This window comes from Anabrus simplex, chromosome 6, assembly GCF_040414725.1.
Source record: "Anabrus simplex isolate iqAnaSimp1 chromosome 6, ASM4041472v1, whole genome shotgun sequence".
NCBI lineage: Eukaryota > Metazoa > Arthropoda > Insecta > Orthoptera > Tettigoniidae > Anabrus > Anabrus simplex.
In genome coordinates this window covers 133,411,179-133,437,497 of record NC_090270.1, presented here as the reverse complement: position 1 = coordinate 133,437,497, position 26,319 = coordinate 133,411,179, and the positions used below count along the sequence as shown (strand labels likewise).

Below are 26,319 nucleotides of genomic sequence, written 5' to 3'. Positions count from 1 at the left end.
AGCAGCGCGCCGGCCTCTCACCACTGGGTTCCGTGGTTCAAATCCCGGTCACTCCGCGTGAGATTTGTGCTAGACAAAGTGGAGGTGGGACTGGTTTTTCTCTGGGTACTCCGGTTTTTCCTGTTGTATTTAATTCCAGCAACACTCTCCAATATCATTTCATCTGTCATTCATTAATCATTGCCCCAGAGGAGTGCGACAGGCTTCGCCAGCCGGCACAATTCCTATCCTCCCCGCTAGATGGGGGCTTCATTCATTCCATTCCTGACCCGATCAAATGACTGGAAACAGGCTCTGGATTTTTTAAAATTTTTGACAATGGGCGTGAAGTTGCCTTCTCGTGCCACTTAAACTGATACCATGGAAATGACATGATATATAAGTAGTAGGTTGTGTTTAGGAAGGCCGGTGTGAGTTCGTTGTAGGTCGTTCACGAAAGGCGACAGTTAGTCACAATATGGAGTGATATGTTGACGCGATGTCACATTGAAGATGAAACAAATGAGTTTTCTGTAGTCTTCTGGCTATCTCTGACTTAAGGTCCCTATGTACAACATCACAGTAGTCAGTTAGGGGCATTATTAGGATTCTGACTAGGTAATTTTTGTTGCTAGAGCTAGAAATTTCGTGGATCTTTGAGATAGATGAAGGGATCAATATACCCTTGAACAAGTATATTTTACATGCTTTGCCCACAAGAAGCCTTCATTAAACATAACTCTTAAGAATTTTTACTGCTTTACTCATTGCAACTTTTGTGTCATGGAACACTTCTAAAATAATTTAAAGTTTTTTTGCTGACCTATTATAATCTGGGATTTTCAGGTTTGATTCAAAGTCCATTTTATATAGCCCAATTACAAAAACAATGACAGTTCAGAATTGAGTTCTTTTATGGTTTCCAACTCTCCTAAGGCTTTATTTCTAACAGTAATGTTTATTCAGACTGTAATTAGTGCACTGTGCATTCATTAGATTGGCTACTATGTGAAAACAGTGATCAGTTCTATACCGACCTACTGCCTCTAAGTAATTACTTATTCCTCTTAGAGCTGCGGTGGCTCAGTACATACATACGTATTAAGCGAGATGAATCTTCATAGAAAGTTTTTGTGACTAGATGCCCTTCGTAACCTCATCAGTGGCCTCCACGGTATGCACTAGCCATTTAATTACAATAAACAATGTTTTATTATAAACCACCTATTCAGTACATTAAAATGTTATTACATTTAGAGTTTCACCATTAATATAAAGTTATAAGCGAGATATGTTTCACTCCCTTATAGAGCGTCATCATGTATGTCTACCCTTTAATCCTGTTTCTTGCTACAGGGTTGGGGATGAGGTGAAATTAATTTATATAGCATTTTTTTATGCCTGGATGCCCTTCCTGACGCCAACCTCAGTAGAGCATCTTATGAAGATGAAATGAATGATTGTGAATGAAATTCAGTAAGGAAGTGGAAGGAATCGACTGTGGCCCTTGAATGAAAAATGGCCCAGCATTTGCCTGGAAGTGAAGTGTGGGAGACCACAGAAAACCATTCTCAGGACAGCCAACGGCAGGGTTCAAACCCATGCATCTGCCAAATGCGGAGCTTGGCTCCATAGCCTTAGTGCATTGACACGGGCAGCCACTCCACTCTACAATGGCATGAGGTTAGTTACTTGTAATGCACTAGCCATGCATCTTGGTAGGTGTGCTATTTACCAACTGAAGAGCCCAACTTAGCACACTGGGGCGAAACGCTGGCAACCAGGAATGAGTTACCTGGAAAATTTATAATGTCCAATAACGGACCAACTATATTGGCGCTGTATGGTAGTAGAAAGGGAGAGGGTGAAACATAACCTACTCCTGTCAAATAGCACTAAGGGATCTGTTCAAGGCTCAACATCGCCATCCGACGGATGAATCACAAACAACGGCGTTTTATACACTCACTGCATATGAACACCTCTCTTACCCTGCCGGCCAAATTCTGACGGTGAAAGTTTTTTTAACCAACAGAACTCAAACTGGCGAATCATGGTGTCAGACCATATAGACTTGACACCTTAGTGATCATGGCCACCAGGCAGGCAAACATTATTATAGTGCAGGCATGAGAAATAATGAAGTGTACAAAAATGTGGAGTTATCCTTTTCTTATTTCCTGTCGTTCCCTCTTTCGATGCTGACCTGTCGTTCTGTTTATCCTATTACATGTTCATATTCATCTTTCTATAGAGCCTCCGTGGCTCAGACGACAGCGCGTTGGCCTCTCACCGCTGGATACCGTGGTTCAAATCCCGGTCACTCCATGTGAGATTTGTGCTGGACAAAGCGGAGGTGGGACAAGGTTTTTCTCCGGGTACTCCGGTTTTCCCTGTCATCTTTCATTCCAGCGACACTCTCCATTCTGATTTCATAGCATCTATTAGTCATTAATAAATCACTTTGGGAGTGGCGACCCCATCGTACTAATAGCCTATATCTGCTTCATTCATTCCATCCCTGACCCGGTCAATGACTGGAAAACAGGTTGTCGGTTTTTTCATTTTCATTCATCTTTCTATATATGACATGATTTATCACTTTTTTTTTCTATTACTTATAAATAAATTTTAGTAATACTTTAAATTCAGATATTAATTGGGTTTGTTTACAGGGTATCTTCTTTGGTGGTTTAGAGCCAAAGATGAGAAGTACAGTTTGGCCTTTTCTGCTTCATTGTTATACATTCCAGTCAACATACTTGGAGAGAGAACAAATTCAAGCTATACGTAGGCAAGAATACTATGAGATAACGTAAGTGAGAATTGTGTATTATTCTTATTTCTGTACAAGGTAAAGGCTGAAACTGTACATTTATTAAAGGCCTCAGTTGCTCTTTTCCAGTCCTGGTCTTCTCCTTCTGTACAGTTACTGTAAACCTTTATGTTAATCATTGTTAAGCAGGTAAAGTATATATGTACCTTTAACCTTCCGTTGGGCGCATGTGATCTGATAGATACCCATGTCCGTTTTAGGACTATACCATTGCGGTGGCGCGGGTGAGGGGTCAAGTTGAATCCTCCATTGCTTGCTTCCCTTCCCCTCCTTCTACCCTTCAGTGTTTCTCTGCTAGCAAACAGCTTGCACGTGTGGCTCAGTGGTATATTGATGCTTGCCAGATACATTGCACCTGCTCATGTTCTACTGCTTGTGCCTGTTTATGCCGTTGTTTTTTGTTTTTTTAAATTCTAACTTTACAGTTATTCTATATTTTAAAACAAAAAACCACTACTTGTGAGTAAACTTCAGGTTCAGATTAACCCTACAGGTGTACATGAGACTAGTAAAAATAATGTTTCCTGTAATATTCTTGTATTGAGTTGCAAATAGCGTACATAAAAATTCTTCAATGAATATTCCTTTACAAAAGTAATAAAAATAGTACAAGAAAAATTACAAATCACTAAATATCACTTGGGAATACGCATGTGTATCTTTCACATGACTTGCACCTGATCGCATTCATTTCCATATTGCGCCTGAAGGAGGGTTCAAAAAAGATTTAAAATGTGATCATTCGTATCATGTCAGTTCAGATAGCTTGTCTGCTATAAGCAACAGTCTTTAATTACCTTAAGATGTTAGTTATAGCCCTTTCAGATATGTATTTAAATTCAAATCTCACTTGGTATATACTGAATTATAATTTCTTGTAGCTGTTGATACTATAGTATGGTGCAGCCTTTCTAATACAGATCCTCCAACAAGGGTGGGCGGCATATGTCATGTACGGGAAACTGCGTGTTATTGTGGTAGAAGATTGTGGTGTATGAGTTGCAGAGATGTTGGAGACAGGACAAACACCCATTCCCCAAGCAAAGGGAATGAACTGTTTAAGGTTGAAATCCCAGACTTGGCCAGGAATGGAACCGGGGGCCCTTTGAACAGATGGCCACTATGCTGACCATTCAGTCAAGGAGCTAGACTATACTTAAGGTGACACTCCTGAGATTAACAGATATTTTTACCTAATGCACGGATTTTCATGGAATTTTGAGGAAATGTCACCTACATAAAAGTAGAGATATCACAAACATTTCTTTCATACACAGTTAATATTTTTTTGAAATGTATTATTTTTTTGAAATTTTTAATTCCATTTTTTGCATGAAATTTAATTAAAATGTTAATGGAAATTTGTAATTAAGTAGATAATACTTCTTTAAAAAGCACTATGTATTGATTTTTCTGCACATAATTTATATAAGGAGATATATCGTACTACAGTTTGTGTAATTTTTATGTTCTAAAATTTTGGACTTAAAAATCCCTACTACTTGAAAAAGTTCTGCAATCAAAAATTTCATACGCAGGTTTCCTAATATAGCTGTGATACATATACCATACAAATTTTATTACATCTGGCAGAATATTATGGGAGAAAAGTGGGATTTAAAAGTAAAATTACAATTGCGGGAAAAGGAAAGCAAAGTTCAAATGACGTTTTCTTCCAGATTCATTACCTAAAAGTCACCAGAACTGTATGTTTTTCCTTCCTTAGCAGCTTCTGTACGAATACTCAGTGTTCTCCCTAGGATCTCTGTAATGGGCGCATCGCCCTGCTGTTTTTACAGACCGCCCAGCTAACATAACCTAGAATATAGTTACATAATATTAATACATATTTGAGTGATTGGATGTTCCAAATTAAAATATAAATTCTGTAAAACTGTTTGAATGACAAATCTCCATTAATGTCAGCATAATTGTATCAATTACATTGCAGTTCAAATATTTAGCCTGACTATCACGTAGTGTCGTGCGCGAGCGGTGTCTGGATTAGCGTGGAATCTCGTGCGAGCGCTCAATTCTGCATGGCGTCACAAAACAGTATGGCACTCCACAGCAACAGAGTGGTAAGCCCCGTTGTTACATGATTATGAACGTGCAAGTAGGACACTGGAAGGTCAAAATACTGTTATGTCTTGTTCGTGATACGAACACTAAAATAGTTCAGTTTTGCAGTTAATGTTTACCTTACTGATATTATTACTGTTAATTTTTTTAATATTGATTTTTTACGTAGTATTCCCCGCCCGGCTACTCATTCCTGTCACCCGGCTGACGAAAATTTCTGGGGAGAACACTGAATACTGGTAACTCTGGAAGCTTGTCCCTTCTTCTCTTTCTCCAAAGAATGAAAAACGATTCACCTGCATTTTGTTTTTAACAATACAAGTTTTCTTGAGTCGAAATTATGGGAATTGTAGTTTCTGTCATGTCATGATTGTTGACTATAGGTGCAGGTCTTACATGGCCTGAAGCTGATGCGACACTTTCCTGATGAGAACAATATGATTCCAATAACATTTCATGACCTTTTGTCCCTAGTTTTTTCAATGGAGACTCCTGTTGGGTAATAGCTGATCCCCATTTCCTTCCTATCAAAAGTTCAGCAATTCATCGCTTAGCTAAGGCTGATTTATGTTTACGCATATTGTTTATTCCCTTGGATACAAGCTATTGGCTACACCAGGAATATCAATACAAGCATACAGTGTTACTCACTAACAGTCGAGTGCTGAAATATTAGTCTGTAACAGGCTTTAAAAATTAATTCAGAAATATGGCAGATCTTACAGCTGGATTCTGTATAAATATTGGGGGGGGGGGGCTGTTGACCCATCTCATGTAATTGCAAAAAAACAGGCATATTTGATTGAATGGAAACATGGCAGTGACATCATTACCTAACAAAGCAATTCAGCAGATGCCATGCCAATTTCTGCTGTGTGCAGACTGGCAAACAATGCGTTATTAAAGTGACAAATGGTTTGAATTCAACGGAATAACTTTGTGACAAAAAAGAAGAAACCCAATCCTTTCAATTTCAGTTAAATATTCGTTAAAATGACCAAAATATCGATTTTTATCTCCGGAGTGTCGCCTTAACTGAGATGGCTCTAATTCAGTTTAACATGTATGTGTGTCTGCCATTACATTTTCATAATTCCTCTGAAGATCCCGTCTTTGTACAAAGTTTGGCAGTCCAATTGATTATGATGATTGGTAGAGAAAATTTTGAAAAAATGTTTATTGAAGCTAGTTATTTAACTGGTTGTGGCACGGGGGAAGCAGTCTTAATACCGCAAATCCCTATGATTCTTTCAGATTTGCCTTTTGATTCCAAACTAGTCCAATTCCCAATAAGAGTCTGCTTTGGCATGACAATAAACAAAGCGCAGAGTCAGACATAGCACGGCTGAAGTCGATCTCAGTGGTGAATATTTTTCTCATGGACAGCTTTACATGTCCCTTTCATGTGTTACATCAAAACCAAATCTTTTTGTGTTCATTACTGGAGGAAAAACTACTAATGTCGTATTCAAGGAAATCTTATAAGTCCTTGGTTAAAATTAACCTGTCGCCTTAAATTCACAACTGCTCCCTTGCGAAGCCAGGGTAGGTAATTAGTATACGATGAAAAGAAAGCTTTGGTCTGGTGTCAAGCATATAGCCTACTCCTGTCGATAACACCAAGAAGTCTACTCAAGGATTAAAATCCCCATCCAGTGGACAAATCACTGTCAACAGCATTGTATATGCCCGTTCTCCTTATGAACACTGCAGAGAAGTTTGAAAATTAATCCAGGCTTTTGGCACCTAAAGTGGTGATTAGTTATTGTGTACTGCCAGCTCTCCTAACCTGCTGACAACTTTCTGATGGAGAAAATTATTTCCAACAATAGGATTCGAACCGGCTAACCACAGTGTAAGACCCTAGAGACTTGACGCCCTAACAGTCATGGCCACCAAGCAGGTGCTGTCGACAGTGAGAATCACCTGAACAAACAACTTTTTCTTTTTCCTTATTTCACTAATTCACAATGCATACTAGGTTGTTAGATTTACTGTTTGAATGCACTTGGATCAACAAACAACAGCCATTACACAAAATGACAAATAAAACACTGCTTTTCTGCATGGGGACTATGTCCAACAGTTTCTTTTTACACTAAATATTAATGCTTTTAATTTTTCATTTTAAAATTTATAAACAAACATTTTGAGATTCCAGTACTTTTCCACACTTCTTGAGTTAATAATCAATCTAATGAGACATTTCACAGCATCATAGGTGTAGCAGTTTTTTCATCATTTTCTCTAACCCACAGAATTAGATATGTAAATTTCTTGATCTTAGAGAAGCTAATAGTTCAAAGAAACTCAAATTTAATACCATCTTTGAAGGAGACTACCGATAATTATTACTAACATATATATACCAATTATCATTGCAGACGCAGGAGATTAGAGATGGAACCTGAGAGTAAACTGAATTTTTGGCGTAATATCCAGTGTATCATTGAGAAAGATGTGGTACGCACAGACAGAGGAAATCCATATTTTGCTGGAGAGGATAATCCGCATATAGAGGACATGAAGTAAGTAGTGTATACTATTGTCTGTATAAAAATTATATCTGTAATTTCTTACAACTTTGTACAACTTTTTACATGTTTCTGTGTATAACTTAATTCTGTAACTCATGATTCAGATGAATAATTTTACATATGTAGAATAGGATATAAGAAGCTCAATTACTGTAAGAGTTCATCACAGAAACCTTTATCTGGTAGAGTAAAAATGAGAAAAAAATGTTTCTGCTAATGTAAAATGTTAGCAAAAAGTGGTACACATTGTACATTATAGTCCTCTGAGGTTTTTGTATATTAGATCATACATGTAAGTACTTTAAAACACAGTAGCAGTGATTGGGACGGGGGGCGGGGGGAGAGAATCGCCTCCCCAGTTTGTGAAGAAGAACTTATATTTTTATTCCACTTTAGCTGCCTGAAGCTAGAAATTATATTTTAAAAAGAAGCAATTTATACAAACCCTGTTGTTTTAACACCTAATTCTTTCCTTTAATTATTAAAAAATACTTAGTGGAAATACGCACAAAATGTCATTTGTTCCAGTTTAACCGATTCGTACAGCACTACAGCAAGTAGTGGAGACTCACGCAGCAACGTGTAGTCTGTGCTGTAGGGAAGGATAGCACTGGATATATATTTTTGTCAAGGTCATGGACGCTGAAGTATTATTCACCCGCTTGCTGTGCGCATTCGCCAGTCTGGTAGTCTCACTCAGACAATGTGTCTGTGTAGTTCTATCTAGTTTTTGTTATTTTGTTCATGTGCAGTCAGATACTAAATTACTTCATAATTGTATAATCACACTTTACTTCCACTTAATTGTGATACATGTGTAATTATTCCTTTGGTGAAAATTTATTTTTTAGTATTGAATCAAAATCTAAAAGGGCTATTATTAGCGCACTTAAGTTGACAAACTGTCAACCTTTATTTCTCTGTCAAAATTTTCTCATCAAAGACCATAAAAATCTTACCATTTTATAGCTATTTCTTTCAATTTTGATTCCATCCCCCACCTTCGCTATATCTGCCAGATCTGGGTACGTTTTGTTGTCTATAAATGTTTGTGTCTACACACACTCTCTCTCTCTCTCTCTCTCTCTCTCTCTCTCTCTCTCTCTCTCTCTCTCTCTCTCTCTCACACACACACACACACACACACACACACACACACATTGCTGCCACTGTTAACCCTAGAACTGCCAGTGTTAAATCTAGTGGTGGCACCCATATTTGGCAGCTTTTACTTGTCTAAATAAAATACAAAATATCCACGAGGTATGAAATAAATCTACAAGGTTTTATATATCTACGTAAAACTATTACACTAAGGATTGTTGTGGTGACATAAAATTGCATCACTGTTTTGACTAGAAAAATGTACAGTGTGTTCAAACAGAGGAATTCCCAAATTCACAATAATAATGTAAATTTGATCATATATACACAAAACTGAAACATGTCACAAACAAAGTGAGATGTACAAATTGTCAATAATGTACCTGTAATGCAGTAGCAAACGTTTCATCACTCTGAGGGGTATATTCTTCAAAATATTAGGGAAAATGTATTAGCATGCCTTGCTCAGGAGGCGTGACCTCAGACCACTCTCGTGCGATAGGTTGCTATATTGCAGGCTTGTCGTCACTTTCATTTTCCGATATTTGATGGGAAGAAATAGCCGATACAAATTCCAAATCCGACTCAGAGTCTGTTGTTCATTCTCTATATCCTTAAAGTCAGATCCGTCACTTTCATCTTCCAACAAATTTTGCCATACTTCACCACTAATTTTCCGTAATGAAGATGCCACATTTAGACACACAATGTACTAAAATTGTATATAATTAATCAATTAATATATGTATATATATAGAAGTAAATAACTCGCACCAGATCGAAAACTACGAAATGAAATAGAATAGCAAATCAGAGCCCAATGGTTTGTTTACAAACACTAGAGCAATGGCACTCAAACAGATGGAAATAAATGAGTGCAGTTTTCTGACCATGTATTTGCGCCCAAAGAGGTTGTAACTATGAATGGAACTGAACTCCCAGCTGCTGTGGACATCGAGAACGACAAAAAGAAGACTGTCATGACACCCATTGAAAAATTGAGGAAATTACGTGATGAAAAACAAACATGTCAAATTTTCGACAGTTGCCAGTTCTAGGGTTAAAACATATATTTTACACTTGCTACACTTACAATTATCATAGAAGTATTTTTAAACAATCAACTAGAACTTTTCCACACTTTGAAGGTTTACCAGGGTACACCCCTAATGGTGGCCTAATGATAAAAGAAAATCAACATTGTACTCCACAATACTCCATTTGTCTTTCAGTTGAAGGATGTTATATATGTCCCTCTTAGATGAGACCTTTGTGGGTGGTTTAATTTTACAGACAATATCTGATAAACTGTAACTTACTACATCTTCCTGAGGTGGCCTATTTCAAAAATTTCCACTTCTTGCCATACAGCTCACTGTGATACTAGATTTGTGCACTTTGGTTATAACACCAGGTCGGTATTCTTCTTCATATTTAATTATCACATTATCATCTACTTCAGGTACATAAGCTCCTGTCTCTTTCAGAGGATGTCAGTCTATCCTTGCTTTCTGATAGACTCAAGTCAAACTCATTATCTCTATCAGATTTGTATGACGCAGTGTTTGAATCACTACTGATGGTGTCTATCTTTTTAGGATTTTGAAAAAGAAAATTAAAATAATAAAACGTGGCTCTAATTTCAACAGTACAAGGTAGTGTTAAGGAGGGAAATGTAACGCACCATCAATTTCTTTTTGGAAATTCCTGAGGGTCCCTGTTTATCTTGTTGGTCACTCATTTGAGGGGTCTGGGATATCTACAGCATGTACACTCTTTCCTGGTTCAGCATCGAGTCTTCCTTATCTTTGTTGTAACTGTCTTCTGTGCCCTGACTGATTCTAGATGTGGAATAAAGGATGCGTTCACTATGAGCGATGATTAATCTAATTCAGCATTTGGCAGTCTGGCTAATATTTCATTCCTGTTCAATCAATCAATCAATCAATCAATCAATCAATACTGATCTTCATTTAGGGCAGTCGCCCAGGTGGCAGATTCCCTATTTGTTGTTTTCCTAGCCTTTTCCTAAATGATTTCAAAGAAATTGGAAATTTATTGAACATCTCTCTTGGTAAGTTATTCCAATCCCTAACTTCCCTTCCTATAAATGAATATTTGCCCCAGTTTGTCCTCTTGAATTCCAACTTTATCTTCATATTGTGATCTTTCCTACTTTTATAAACGCCATTCAAACTTATTCGTCTACTAATGTCATTCCACGCCATCTCTCCGCTGACAGCCCAGAACATACCACTTACATGTTATAATTCTCATGTTAGGTCCGTATTGAAATGTACGTAAATACAATGTATGTTACAAGTGTTTATTTATATATCCATCTATTCAATACAGAGATCTTTTTGAAATTAAATATTATTATAAAATGTTAAGGGACATGTTTCGCACATATTAAGGGCATCATCAGCCTCAAATTCAAACCTGTATGGTGAAAAATCAGGATCCTGATTGCTCTTACAAGCCATAAAAAGAGGATATCATTATAGGTGTCAGTCTAAACGTACAAAATATTAGAATGTCCTTGGCTAAAATTGCAGTATCAAGCTGCATGTCATAAGTTCACATGAATATACTTTCCGGAGCGTTGAAAAACTTGCTGGGGTAGGGCAGTAAACAGCTCAGTCTTTATAATGAAACAGCAATGTGCCTCCTTGAAGATGATAAGAAAAAGCAAAGCTGATACACTGTTACAGATGTCAATATCGTATGTTGTGATAAGACAACAGATCTCTTAAATGGCTGTTCAGCTGCCTATAGTCTATTTAACTGGCTGAAGGAGTGAAAGTCGAATGTGTTATGATAAGATAACAGTCTTCCTTATGTAATTGTGGGAGCAAGGAAAAAGCATTCGGTTGTCTATAGATGTATTTATCTTATTTGAAGGACGAAAGTCGAAGGTTTATCAACATTGATAGAGCTCTTTGGTGTGAAGTCTGTAACAAGAGGAGAGTGAATGCTTAGGAAGGTATTTTTGAAGAGAATGTGGGTTTAAAGAAAGGTAAAACATGGAAAATATATAAAACACTTACCCTTTCGTCTGTGAAGATGTAAATCAGTTATGGAAAGGTTAGTTGAAGAAAAATAACGTTATGTGTAGGTTCATTTATTTCTTTGACTGTTAATGCAACCAACAACACATAAACTTAACGCTCTGCCTACCCCCTCCCATCAACCACAGCCTCCTCCGCCAATCTCACATCGATACAATACCAGAAATACAAGTGTCAGTCATTCAACGCTACCATAGCAACTGCATGGTAAGGAAGACTGTTATCTTATCATAACACATTCGACTTTCACTCCTTCAGCCAGTTAAATAGACTATAGGCAGCTGAACAGCCATTTAAGAGATCTGTTGTCTTATCACAACATACGATATTGACATCTGTAACAGTGCTTTGCTTTTTCTTATCATCTTCAAGGAGGCACATTGCTGTTTCATTATAAAGACTGAGCTGTTTACTGCCCTACCCCAACAAGTTTTTCAACGCTCCGGAAAGTATATTCATGTGAACTTATGACGTGCAGCTTGATACTGCAATTTTAGCCAAGGACATTCTAATATTTTGTACGTTTAGACTGACACCTATAATGATATCCTCTTTTTATGGCTTGTAAGATCAATCAGGATCCTGATTTTTCACCATACAGGTTTGAATTTGAGGCTGATGATGCCCTTAATATGTGCGAAACATGTCCCTTAAAATTTTATAATAATATTTAATTTCAAAAAGATCTCTTTGTATTGAATAGGTGGATATGTAAATAAACACTTGTAACATACTTTGTATTTACATACCACTTAGTCGAGCAGCTCTTCTTCTTTCTCTCAATTCTTCCCAACCCAAACATTGCAACATTTTTGTAACGCTACTCTTTTGTCGGAAATCGCCCAGAACAAATCGAGCTGCTTTTCTTTGGATTTTTTCCAGTTCTTGAATCAGGTAATCCTGGTGAGGGTCCCATACACTGGAACCATACTCTAGTTGGGGTCTTACCAGAGACTTATATGCCCTCTCCTTTACATCCTTACTACAACCCCTAAACACCCTCATAACCATGTGCAGTGATCTGTACCCTTTATTTACAATCCCATTTATGTGATTACCCCAATGAAGATCTTTCCTTATATTAACACCTAGATACTTACAATGATCCCCAAAAGGAACTTTCACTCCATCAACGCAGTAATTAAAACTGAGAGGCCTTTTCCTACTTGTAAAACTCACAACCTGACTTTTAACCCCGTTTATCAACATACCATTGCCTGCTGTCCATCTCACAACATTTTCAAGGTCACGTTGCAGTTGCTCACAATCTCGTAACTTATTTATCACTCTATAGAGAATAACATCATCCGCAAAAAGCCTTACCTCCGATTCCACTCCTTTACTCATATCATTTATATATATAAGAAAACATAAAGGTCCGATAATACTGCCTTGAGGAATTCCCCTCTTAATTATTACAGGGTCAGATAAAGCTTCACCTACTCTAATTCTCTGAGATCTATTTTCTAGAAATATAGCAACCCATTCAGTCACTCTTTTGTCTAGTCCAATTGCACTCATTTTTGCCAGTAGTCTCCCATGATCCACCCTATCAAATGCTTTAGACAGGTCAATCGCGATACAGTCCATTTTACTTCCAGAATCCAAGATATCTGCTATATCTTGCTGGAATCCTACAAGTTGAGCTTCAGTGGAATAACCTTTCCTAAAACCAAATTGCCTTCTATCGAACCAGTTATTAATTTCACAAACATGTCTACTATAATCAGAAAGAATGCCTTCCCAAAGCTTACATACAATGCATGTCAAACTTACTGGCCTGTAATTTTCAGCTTTATGTCTATCACCCTTTCCTTTATACACAGGGGCAACTATAGCAACTCTCCGTTCATCAGGTATAGCTCCTCTGACCAAACAATAAACATAAAGTACTTCAGATATGGTACTATATCCCAACCCATTGTCTTTAGTATATCCCCAGAAATCTGATCAATTCCAGTCGCTTTTCTAGTTTTTAACTTTTGTATCTTATTGTAAATGTCATTGTTATCATATGTAAATTTTATTACTTCTTTGGCCTTAGTCTCCTCCTCTATCTCGCCATTATCCTTGTAACCAACAATCTTTACATACTGCTGACTGAATACTTCTGCCTTTTGAAGATCCTCACATACACACTCCCCTTGTTCATTAATTGTTCCTGGAATGTCCTTCTTGGAACCTGTTTCGGCCTTAAAATACCTATACATACCCTTCCATTTTTCACTAAAATTCATATGACTGCCAATTATGCTTGCCATCATATTATCCTTAGCTGCCTTCTTTGCTAGATTCAATTTTCTAGTAAGTTCCTTCAATTTCTCCTTACTTCCACAGCCATTTCTAACTCTCTTTCTTTCTAGTCTGCACCTCCTTCTTAGTCTCTTTATTTCTCTATTATAATAAGGTGGGTCTTTACGATTCCTTACCACCCTTAATGGTACAAACCTGTTTTCGCATTCCTCAACAATTTCTTTAAACCCATCCCAGAGTCTGTTTACATTTATATTTACCGTTTTCCACCGATCATAGTTACTTTTTAGAAACTGCCTCATGCCTGCTTTATCAGCCATATGGTACTGCCTAACAGTCCTACTTTTAAGACCTTCCTTTCTATCACATTTATTTTTAACTACCACAAAAACAGCTTCATGATCACTAATACCATCTATTACTTCAGTTTCCCTATAGAGCTCATCTGGTTTTATCAGCACGACATCCAGGATATTTTTCCTTCTGGTTGGTTCCATCACTTTCTGAATCAGCTGTCCTTCCCATATTAACTTATTTGCCATTTGTTGGTCATGCTTCCTGTCGTTCGCATTTCCTTCCCAATTGACATCTGGCAAATTCAGATCTCCCGCTACAATCACATTTCTTTCCATGTCGTTTCCCACATAGCTGACTATCCTATCAAATAATTCCGAATCCGCGTCAGTGCTACCCTTTCCCAATCTGTACACTCCAAATATATCAAGTTGCCTATTATCTTTAGAAATGAGCCTTACACCTAGAATTTCATGTGTCTCATCTTTGATAGGATACAGTCCTTCTGAACCCAGCCTTCAAACTTGATGATTGCCAGCTAGTTTGTCCACCAACTTCTTTAATAGCAAAAGGAATATATCCTTTGGGATTGATGGATATTTCCTTCCAAAAGATGTTCATTTCCAGTCATTTAGTATCTGCCGCCAGTGGATTTTCATGGGGCGGAAATAAGACAAATCCAGAGATTTTGTTTGATTTGTAGCATTCGTTGGTAAAGAAATGAATGTAATGTTATTGCATTCACACAGCTCAATAACTCTTAGGCTAACATGATTACTTAAATTGTCCCCTTTCTTTCAACTTTCTTGTTTGGTTCAGGCAAACGTTAAGTCTTAAACCAATTTTTGATTGTAGTCTCATCAAACCATTCACTTTTTGTGTGATTATATCAGGCTCTCATAATCACCTTCAGTCCAAGTGTCCCACATTTTGTACAACTTACAATTAACATAAGGTGGTAAGATCACCAGCTGCATTTCAACACATCATGACAGACACTGATGCTTTGGACAAATTCTTTACGGCTTCAGGATACTTACATCCCCGTTTTGTTAACACCTTTTTCTTCGGATCATGAACCATGTTAGTAGTTTTCAAGAAAAATACCTTCCAGCTTCTTTACTCCTCATAATATTACTGGCAAATCTTCGTGATAAGGCAGCATGATGGCATTGAACAAATGATTCAGCCCAGTGTTTTCAGGAAAATTTTCAGTAAACCTCAGTTCCTCATGGTCACAAGCATCCAGATCCATTTTTACAATGTAGCGAAGGTCAAATGTTGAAATAGGAAATCTGAACCCTCTCATTTTGATGGCATGCTGTAGAAATTATTCCTCCTAGTCAGAAGTAAACACACAGGAGTTCCCAGGCAATACCTCTTTCTTTTCCCTGACAACCTTCATCTTAAGTATTACAGAACTACAAGGAATTCCATATGTCTCAGCAGCCTTACGGGATGATAATTTTGTCTCCTTTATGAGTATTAAATTTTCATGACCGTATTGTAATCAATATCAACTTTCAACCTATTAGGTCGTGTTACGTACATTTAGTACGTGTTGAAGAGATGTTAAGTACAGAACAAAAATGGCCAACTGGACACCAGTGGGATCTTTTATCAGTATTACACATTTCTCACAGACCTCATCAAGAAATCTACTCTGAACATATGATAATGCATGCCTAATATGAACATTGTAAATAAGGAAAGCACACTTGGGTTAACACATTTGTTAAAAAGACTGTAATATACTATTGTAAAACTGTTTTTTTTTTAAATTCCTGTAAAGAAACAGTCACAATATGGCTACTTTTTGAAAAGAATGTTGTATTCGTTTTCTTGCCAGCATCATATAATCATTTCACTTCCAATGTATGATCGTCGTGTTGGAAGACCCAAACCTCTGACTGTTGCTTGGAGATTGGTATACGCAAGATTCATTTCATGTCACAATGTCAAACACATGCCTTGACCTGCCTCCATCAAATCTATGCAACATTTCTTTACATCATTCCACTCAGATGCATTTCTGCTGATTTCATCGCACACATCTTGATATTATTTTCTTGACACAAAGAATATTGTGCAAGATTCCACTGCTGGATATAGGCCTCATCCATATACTTCCATCGTCTTTGGTCTTGAGCCACTTGTAACCAGCGTGATCGAGCCATCTCTTCTGGGGTCTTCCAATGCGTCTCTTGTGCTCCCATGGTCTCCAGTGAACAATCCTAGAGGTCCACCTGTTGTAGTCTTGTCGAGCTACATATCCTACCCATTGCCACTTTAGTCTTGCTACTCTCTCTAGGATGTCTGTTACATTCGTTCGTCTCTCGATGTCCTCTGAATTGATCTTATCCCTAAGGCTGATCCTTAGCATCTATCACTCCATGGCTCGTTGTTTCCGCTGAAGCTTGCGAGCACTTTCCTTAGTCATCATTTCCAAACCATAAGTAGTAACTGGCAGAACGCATGTATTATAAACCTTCGTCTTCAGGTTAATTAGAACATCCTTGTTGGTCAGGTTGAATCTTAGTTTTCGGAGTGCTATCCAATTCGTACCTATTCTGCGAGGAATTTCTGCACGTTGGTTGTCTTTTCCAAGTTTTATCTTGTGTCTAAGATGTACTCATTGACAGCTTCTATATATTGTTTTCCCATTTTAAGTGGTTAACTGTCTGGGCTTAGTATTGTCATTTTACTAATGTTCATTTCCAAACCAATCTTAGCAGAGGCAGTTTTTAATTCTTGGATCATGCTTTCTAGCTCGTCTAGATCTTCACTTATGAGGACAATGTCATCTGCAAAACGCAGGTAGTTCAAATATAACCCGTTGATTTTTATTCTTTTATTATCCCAATGAAGGGTTTTGAATACATCTTCCAAGGCAAGGGTAAACAGCTTTGGAAAGATAGTGTCACCTTGTCGAACTCCTTTGCCAACTGGGATTTTATTGGTGATGAGGTCTTCGTCCACTCTGACTACCATCGTTGCTTGATCATGTTTTCCAGGAGCTTTATATACCCTGAGTTTATCATGATATTTTGAAGTGCTTTCATGATTGCCCAAATCTCCACTGAGTCAAAAACCTTTTTGTAATCAGTGAAGGTCAGTGTTGTATTCAGTGGTTTTTTCAAGAAGATGACGAATAGTCTGGATGTGTTCAAGAGTTGAGAAACCTTTACGAAATCCTTCTTGCTCAGCAGGTTGATAAAAATCCAGTTCTCTTGTGAGGCGGTTGGTTACAACTTTAGTCAGGAGCTTGTAAAGGTGTGATAACAAACTCACTGGACAATAGTCAGGTATATCATGGCGGACAGTGCATAGTCGGACAAGGCAAGGCTCCTGATTAATGTTAAGTTTGAAGGTGTACTTTTGCAGTGTAAATGATTTGTGACTCTAATACTTTTTCCTAGCATTGTTGTGCGTATACAGAAGTGTTAGTGACGTGATACGTGTGATTAACATCCACCAGCAGTCAAAAATATCATGCCGCGCAAAGTGAAGCAAGTGCCGATGGAGAACTTGGTGAAGCAAGCTGTCCAGGGTGCAATGTGTAGCAAGGACATCTTGAGCATGCTTGCCAACCTAATACAGGAGCAAGTGACAAAGGTAGTGGTAGAACAATTGCCGGAGTCTATAGACTTCAATACTAAGGTAATTGAAGACTTGCGGAGTGCTCTCGAAGATAGGGACAAAATCATAAAGAGTCTAGAGTCCCAGTTATAAGAGAAGACCGACGATCTGGAACAGTACACGAGGCGCCAGTGCTTGCAAGTGTTCGGTGTAGCAGAGTCCGCACATGAGAACACTGAGGACATAATTTTAAATATAGCTGAGGAAATTGGGGTCGATCTCAGTCTAGAAGACATTGATAGGTCACACAGGGTTGGGAAAAGAGGAGGCGGTCGTCCGAGGCCAATAATAGTGAAGTTTGTGTCCTATCGGAAGATGAATGCAATGTTCACAAACAAGAAAAAACTGAAGGGTACAAACAAAACTATCCGAGATCATCTCACTCCCCTGAGACTACAGATTCTCCAGGAGGCAATTTCAAATTACGGCGTAAAAAATATGTGGTCGAAGGACGGGACAGTGATAGTGAAACGAGGTGACAGGAAAATTCGGGTCACAAATTGCCAAGAAATAAACAGCATTAGTTAATCATGAGCCTAAGCTAAAACTAGGCGATAACTCTAATTCAATAGGAAAATACCTAGATTTGTAAATATCTGTTAAATTTAATTGATAACTTAGATTAGGCTTAACTAAATTACAGGGAACTAGTTCAGTTAGCATTTAGAAACTATCAAGTTGGCTTTTCTTAGGTTAAAGGAAACAAATATCTCTAATTACAGCCTGCAAACCTCCCCTCCCCAAACGCAGACCGGTCAAACTACAGCCACCCCTTCCCAAACCACTGCTGGCTGCCCCAGCGGCATTCCTCCTGTACCTATAGGCTCTCTGCAGGTGGGCCACGTGAACACACAGAGCCTTCTTTCCCATTTCACTGAATTCTCAGACGACAACTTCCATGCCATATTAATATCTGAGTCGTGGTTGAAACCAAGTATCCCGTCTTTACTAGTACATATGGAGGGTTACACGCTGATAAGAAATAATAGAGTAGGAAAAGGTGGGGGAGGCGTAGGGATATGAAATTCAAAGAATTATGCAAAACACCAAGTGAATTTCACAACGGGCCGGAGTTCCTATTTATTGAATTACAAATTCGCAGTCTTAAGTGTTTACTGGGTGTTGTGTATCGTGTACCGAAGACGAGATATACCGAAGACCTGGAGGAAGCACTACAGGACCTATTACCAAGGTATGAGCATGTTATTTTAATGGGTGACTTTAATTCTGACGTTATATAATGTGACTCTGCTGAATCTAGACGACTCAAAAGCATGCTTACCTCACTCAATATGACGATTCTTCCCCTAAATCCTACACACCACACAGCTACTTCCCATACACTACTGGATTTAATTCTTACAAACAATACTGATAGAATGCAGACTTACAGACAACAGCCAGCTCCAGGACTTTCCCAACATGACTTTATTTACTTAACTTACTCACTGAAATGCCCCAAATACGAGCCTAAATTAATTTCGTATCGAGACTTCAAAAGCCTAAACAAAGAGGCGTTCATTGAGGACGCACTCAAAACACCGTGGCACAACATACAGCTCGTACATGACATTAACGACAAAATAACCTTGTTTAATGAACTACTTTTAGGACTGTATGACAAACGCGCCCCCATACGGACAGCACGAGTGAAACTAAAACCATCACCTGGCTGACGCAAGACATACGGGCAAAAATGGAGGAAAGAATTGCAGCTTACATATATTATAGAAAAAAATCCAACCACAGAGAATTTCAAAAAGTACAGAAAGTTGCATAATACAACAACTCACACCATCAGGAATGCTAAGATATGCCACACACATGAAATCTTAAAAATAACAATTCTGACAATGTTTGGAAAATTCTTCAGAACATTAGTTGGACAAAAAATAAAACCGACGAAAACAACACTGACTTGCCATTAGACGAATTAAATAAATATTTCTGCTCACAAAATTCACATACAGATGAACGAACTAAAAAGGAAACACGATGGAGAAGAATTTTATTTTTCACATGTAACTCTTAATGACGCCAGAGAAGCAATTCATGATATAAAGTCAGAGGCTACAGGATGTGACGGAATAAATTTGACATCAATTAAAAGACTCTCTGAAATTGTTCTCCCTTCAATTACACACATAATAAATACCTCACTCATGACAGGAATCTTTCCCAATATATGGAAAAGTGCCATAATACGACCGATAAGAAAAATCGATAATCCAACAAAACCCGAAGACTTTCGACCAATTTGCGTACTTCCTTAGTAAAATATTAGAAAAGGTCGTTCATAAGCAGATAACAAATTACCTTAACAAACACAATTTACTCGACAAATATCAGTCAGGATTTAGACCTAACCACAGCACTACTAAAAGTTACAGATGACATTCAAGCAGGCATGGACAACGGAAAAATGACTATCCTTATACTTTTAGACCTAAGTAAAGTATTTGACTATGGGGACAGGGAAATATTATTAGCTAAGCTACAAGCACAAAAATTTTCTTCAAGCGCACTGACGTGGCTGCACTCTTATTTAATTGGGCGGCAGCAGTGCGTGTCAGCAGGTACAAAAGTATCACACTGGCAACAAACTGAAGTTGGCGTAGTTCAGGGCAGTGTTCTAGCACCACTGCTATTTTTGCTGTAATTAAATGACCTACCAGAACATATAAAAACGTGTAAATACCATTTCTACGCAGATGACATTCAACTTTATATACATACAAACCCGAAAGACATCCAACTAGACATTAACAAACTAAACGATGACCTGGAAAATATAAAAGACTGGTCTAAAAATAATTCTCTTAAAGTCAATCCATTCAAATCGCAAGCAATCATAATAAGATCCGAAAATAATAATACCAAACTGAAAAGTGTTAACATTTCCCCAATCATATTCCACACAACACCAATACAAATAAATGAAACTGTAAAAAACATTGGCCTCAATTTTGATAAGTACTTAAACTGGACGGAGCACACGACGAAAATATGCCAACGAGTATTCTTTCCTTTGCACTCTCTTAAACGTTTACGGGATCTCCTTCCACTAAATACGAGAAAGTTACTTAATTCTACCCATCTTCGATTATGGTGACGTAATATACAACAACCTAAATACCACACTTTAACGCTAAACTTCAGCGGGCTTATAATACATGCATCTGTTTTGTATTAAATATGCCCAGGTATTGTCATATCACCTTGTCTTGAACAGCTGTCGTGGTTATATTTGGCGGAGAGAAGAAACCTTCACTCCGTTTTGCTTGTTCACAACATTCTCCGTACAGACACACCAAGTTATCTGAGAATGGATCTTAATACTTGTCATCTCCAAACAGTATACCTACAAGGTCAGAAACCTCTTCCCTGCTGAGCTTCCCAATTTACCGCACGACCGGTTACGGCAACTCATTCATACCTGCAACCATACGCTCTTGGAATTCCCTTCCGGCTGTAATTAGAGATATACATAGTAGAAATTATTTTAAAAGATATGTTATAAATGGTACGTAGACTTAAGAAATTAGTATTTAATGTTTTTTAAATAGTGACTCTCAGAAATTTACCTTTTGTTTATAACTATTATTTAATTTTAATTTTATAATTAATTATATGTAATTAGAAATCTTAATACTCTGTAGTTTGTACAGTGTAGCACATATAAGATGGTTTGGCATAACAGCAGGCTTCATAGCCTGAGCCACGCCATGTAAAACAAGTAAATAAATAAATAAATAAATTAAATAAAAATAAATAAATAAATAATAGTTCAGCATTTTTCCAATTTTCTGGTATTCTTCCAGAGTTAATACACTTGTTGAGGAGTATTCTCACAGCTTCTAGAAGATCTCTTCCAGCTAATTTCAGCATTTCATTCGTTATTTTATCCTCCCCGGGGGATTTTTTTATTCCGTAGTTGTTTAAGTGTATTTTCAATCTCAGCAGTGGTTACTTCCGGTGTTACTTCATGTGTATAATTCTGGGCTAGTTGTTCATCACTGGGTGTTCTTTTGCTAGTTGTTTTACTTTGCACCGACACAGATAGGTCTTATGGCGATGATGAGACAGGAAAGAGCTAGGAGTGGGAAGGAAGCGGCTGTGGCCTTAATTAAGGTACAGCCCCAGCATTTGCCTGGTGTGAAAATGGGAAACCACAGAAAACCATTTTCAGGGCTGACGACAGTGGGGTTCGAACCTACTATCTCCCGAATACTGGATACTGGCCGCACTTAAGCGACTGCAGCTATCGAGCTCGGTAGGGTGGTTTATTAATGGTTGATGTATACAGCTTGTAGTAGAAATCTCTAATAACTTCAGTAATGTTTTGTCTATCTGTGACTATTTCTCCATTTTGGTTCTTAGGTTTTGTCATTTTTGGTCTTCCTGTAGACATGTTCTTTCAAATCATCATGTTTTTATTTTAATCAATTGTCTGCATGATCATGTTATTATTAAATTTCCTTAGATCTTTTTTTATTTCCTTGCAAATGGTCTTGTTAAGATTTTTGTATTCTGCTGTATCCCTGTCCATTGTCTTCCTGTCCTTAATGAGCTGTATGGTATTAAGTGAAAGTCGGCTCCTCTTATTAGTTTTCTTTAATGGGATCTTCTTTGCTGCATTTTGAATACTGACTGTAATTTTCTCATTGAGTTCGTTCACATCCAAGTATTTCAAATCTTCTATTGGGTTAAGTTTTTTGGTAAGAGCTTGTTGAAATGATGATTTATGTTCTTCTAAGTCTTCTACTCTTGGAAAAGTGTGCCCCCTTGTCATTTTGTACCGTTCGAGTTTGAGGTCAAATGTGAAGGTCGCTCGAACTAGCCTATGGTCACTTCCTGTATCAAATCTGTTGAGAACACTAACATCTGTACAATATTTCTTCTTGTTGGTCAGGACAAAATCTATCTCATTCTTGATGATGATGATGATGCTTGTTGTTTTAAGGGGTCTTACATCGCAGGTCATCGGCCTCTATCTCATTCTTGGTTTGTCCATCAGGGCTCTTCTGTGTCCATTTTCGTTGGATGGGTTAAAAAAAAAAAAAAAGTATTCATGCAATAGAGATTTTCGTCTGTGAGATATTCTAGCAATCTTTCACCTCTTTCATTTCGATTGCCTAGTCCATTTGTACCAATGTTTTCTGGGTCTCCAATTTCCTTTTGACCCACTTTTGCATTGAAGTCTCCAATGATGATACAGAGTTGTCTTTTCTGAATTTTTTGCTTTGGTGATATCTTTGTACAGCTTGTCCACTTCCTCTTCGTCAGAAGCACTGGTTGGAGCATAGACGTGTATGACTTGGATGGAGAATTTACTATTCAATTTGAGGACTATATATATATATCACAAATCATCTTGTGTATGAATTCTTTAATATTTTTATTGACAAGAATAGCAACCCCATGTGTAGAAGCGTCCCAGTTATTATGTAAGATGACGTGACCTGATGGAAGGATCTCAGCTTTTTCTCCTTGAAGACGAGTCTCAGAAATACCCAGAATATCCCATTTTATGTCAAGCAGTTCTTGTTCTAGTCTTTCCAGATATTCAGCTAGTCTCATAGTTCTTATGTTGTATGTGGCTATTCTTACTTTTTTAGTTGTTCTTTTCAAATTTTTGCCTCTCCCAGAATCTTTGAGGCAGACTTGTCAGTGTGAGATTCCGAGTCTTTCACTCTACTCACCTGGGATAGTTTCGTTTGAAAATTCAAAGTCATAGGAGTTTATAGAAGGTGTTCAGCAGTAAAACACTGCTGAGTTGTGATTCAGCCGTCCCTAACATGGGGAACAGATGCTGTTGGGGTAACGCCACTAACATGTGGAGCTGTCATGCCCTTTGTGTGTTGTACTCATATTAATCCCCGAGTACAGGACTGCCTCTTCCAGCATCTCCACCGTTGATATCGTTGAGGTCTTCACTCGTAACCCTGAGATGGGACCCTTGACAGATACTACACACCGGGTCAGTGTGCTCTGGGACTCACATAGGCAGGGGCGCCACTCCCTGGGTAGAGCTTCCTCCAAAGAGGGTCTCTACCTGCTACCGAATTTGTATTGTTTAAATTTCCCTCTAACTAATTCGATGGTTTCTGGACTCCATTGGCAGTTTTATCTGTCACTGCCATTGCTGGATGCCCACTTCTGTCGTCATCTTACAGCTAACATCTGCCTCTTTTGCAGCCTCCTAGCCATCAAGAAACTTGTGCTGAAAATGAAGTACTATCCCTAAGGCAGATTGCAAAAGTTCGAGACACGGTTCACCCAAGCCACTTTAATCATGTTGTCATAGAAATGCTCTCTGGCCAATTCTTGTATTGGCGATTTATGGATCGGCTGCCCACCCAACCCGGTAGCTCTTTGTTGCATAACAAGTTATGCACTATGAAGTGCTATACCATTTTAGATTGAAAATGTTGTATTTTTCTACATCTGAAAATATTTGTAGCAGCCTTTGTATTACAGATCATTCTGCCAAGTTGTGTGAAATAATATACACTAACAGATCCTTAAAGTACACCTTCACACCGTTCATCACATGCACTGACTGCATAAGGAAGAGTATTACCTGCATCACTCATACTTCCATCACTTTCTTTTTTTCAAAGCTGAAAATGAGACAGGTTGACAAAAGTAACAAACTTTTTCTGGTCCACATCACAAGACACAATGCACTTTAATCACTGTATCTGACCAGACATTGATTATATTTTTACAAACTTCATCAGCATCATAAACTTTTGATTAAGCCATCAACAGAATCCCTTGGGCATTGTAGTTACTGCTCAATTTTAATTACCGTATTTGCCATTTTTTTAAAAAAATCTTTTTTTTCTAAAATTAATCTGTACATTATGCTGACTTTTTCTCTGAGGTTTGAAGTTACACTGAAATTGCACATAAAATCAATAAAACCATGATTAGCTGTGAAAATACCATTTGTATGAACATTGAACATTTATTTACTGGTTAGATAAAAATTAATAAAAGCATTTTTATCAAAACATTATGTGCCGTATGTATTTACTGTAGGTTGTCGGTTTTCCTTCACAGAAAAGCAAGTTTTAAAACTGATGTGCTTTTAGTTTACTGATAGGTCTACAGCTTTTTAGCACTTGTTTCAAGTAGGTGACCAGGCAAGAAAAATAGGTTTAACATGGTCACCTTCATAGTGTTGTTGTACGCTGCTACGGAACAGCCTACAAATCTGTAACGATAATGTAGGTAATATGGTAGTACATGAGGTAGTGTTATGAACATTGAAAGAAAATGTAAGTCATCATCACATTCAGAAGAGTGTTGTTGTTCCACAATTCGTCATCTTCCAGACTATCCAACAAGTTGGATATTCCTGTTTCTCTGAAGCTTTTGTAACCATTTCATACGAAATTAAATTCCAGTTTCCTACTACCCAGTGGCACATTAATTCTAAAGAAGGTCGCCGAGTCTTGCCACCTGGAGTGAATGTGTGATCGCCTGCTGGCATCCATTCCGTATAAAAACGGGTGATATGATCCTGAGAAGGTTTGTTAATTGACACATCTACAGACTGTAAAACACATGTCGTTCCACCCAGAATTACTGCCTTGTCTGTTCTACCTTCGAGAAGAGAGTCCTTGACTTCTTGCATGAGATTTCCCTTAAAGCTGTCCACCACTTTTCCACACAGATTTTACCCATTCTTTCATCAGGTCACTGTCTGTCCAGCCTTTCTTTTGCATGCATACAAGTATTCCAAGTGCAAAATTGCATTTTTTCTTTGTCTTTCATTTGAAGATGACATACTGCGGGAGTTTTCATCCATCTGTGGTAATTGCAAGCATGATGGTGCATTGTTGTTTTTCTGCGCCTGATGTCTTGAAGTTCCTTTCTGTTGCAAAGTTGTATATTCTTTGGCATGTCAAAAAACACTGCCATTGGTCTGCATTGTCAATTTGTGACAGTGAGTACAAATGGTAGTGCTGCAGCCTAATTACATAGCGATGAAATTCAGTTACCCTTTTTTGTGTGATCAATTGGCAGCTTTTGACGCAGGGATATTACTCTTTGCAGTACAATACTATTTCATCTCGTCCACCTGCGTACCCAGCCACAGCTTGCTTTAAAATCTGCTCTACGATATGTTTCTCTGTGTTGTAATTTCACGTACACAAAATTGAAGCGTTTCATGCGATATCACAATTCCATTATTTCTTAATCCTCGAAGTACATAGGATATATGTCGTGGGATATTTTCCATGCTTTGTACCTCTGAAGGATTGCATACATCTCTTAGCATTACATTCAGCATCTTTCTGCTTCCTCCAGTAGCAAACATGTGCCTACAAGAGGGAAAGCTTTTGTTCTGCAGTGTGATTGCTATTCTCTTCTGCATATTTTATTACTTTCAGTTTAGATTTTTTCTGAAAAGTCAAATAAGGTACTGTACATCAGGTAAATTGAACACGTGGGAAATATTCTTCCTGGTTTCGTGCTGACAATACGACCTGAAGTGGAATAAACTTGAACT

General features: G+C 37.9%; 1 protein-coding gene across 1 annotated transcript in view; it reads left to right on the top strand.

Annotated features, from left to right (window-relative positions):
* The window catches only part of TBC1D16 (TBC1 domain family member 16), a 122,291-nt gene that overhangs the window by 60,877 nt on the left and 35,095 nt on the right, over positions 1-26,319 (top strand). The window contains exons 7-8 of the mRNA XM_067149936.2: positions 2,655-2,794; positions 7,282-7,425. Coding sequence (XP_067006037.2) covers positions 2,655-2,794; positions 7,282-7,425 — 284 coding nt within the window. The remainder of the gene's footprint in view (positions 1-2,654; positions 2,795-7,281; positions 7,426-26,319) is intronic.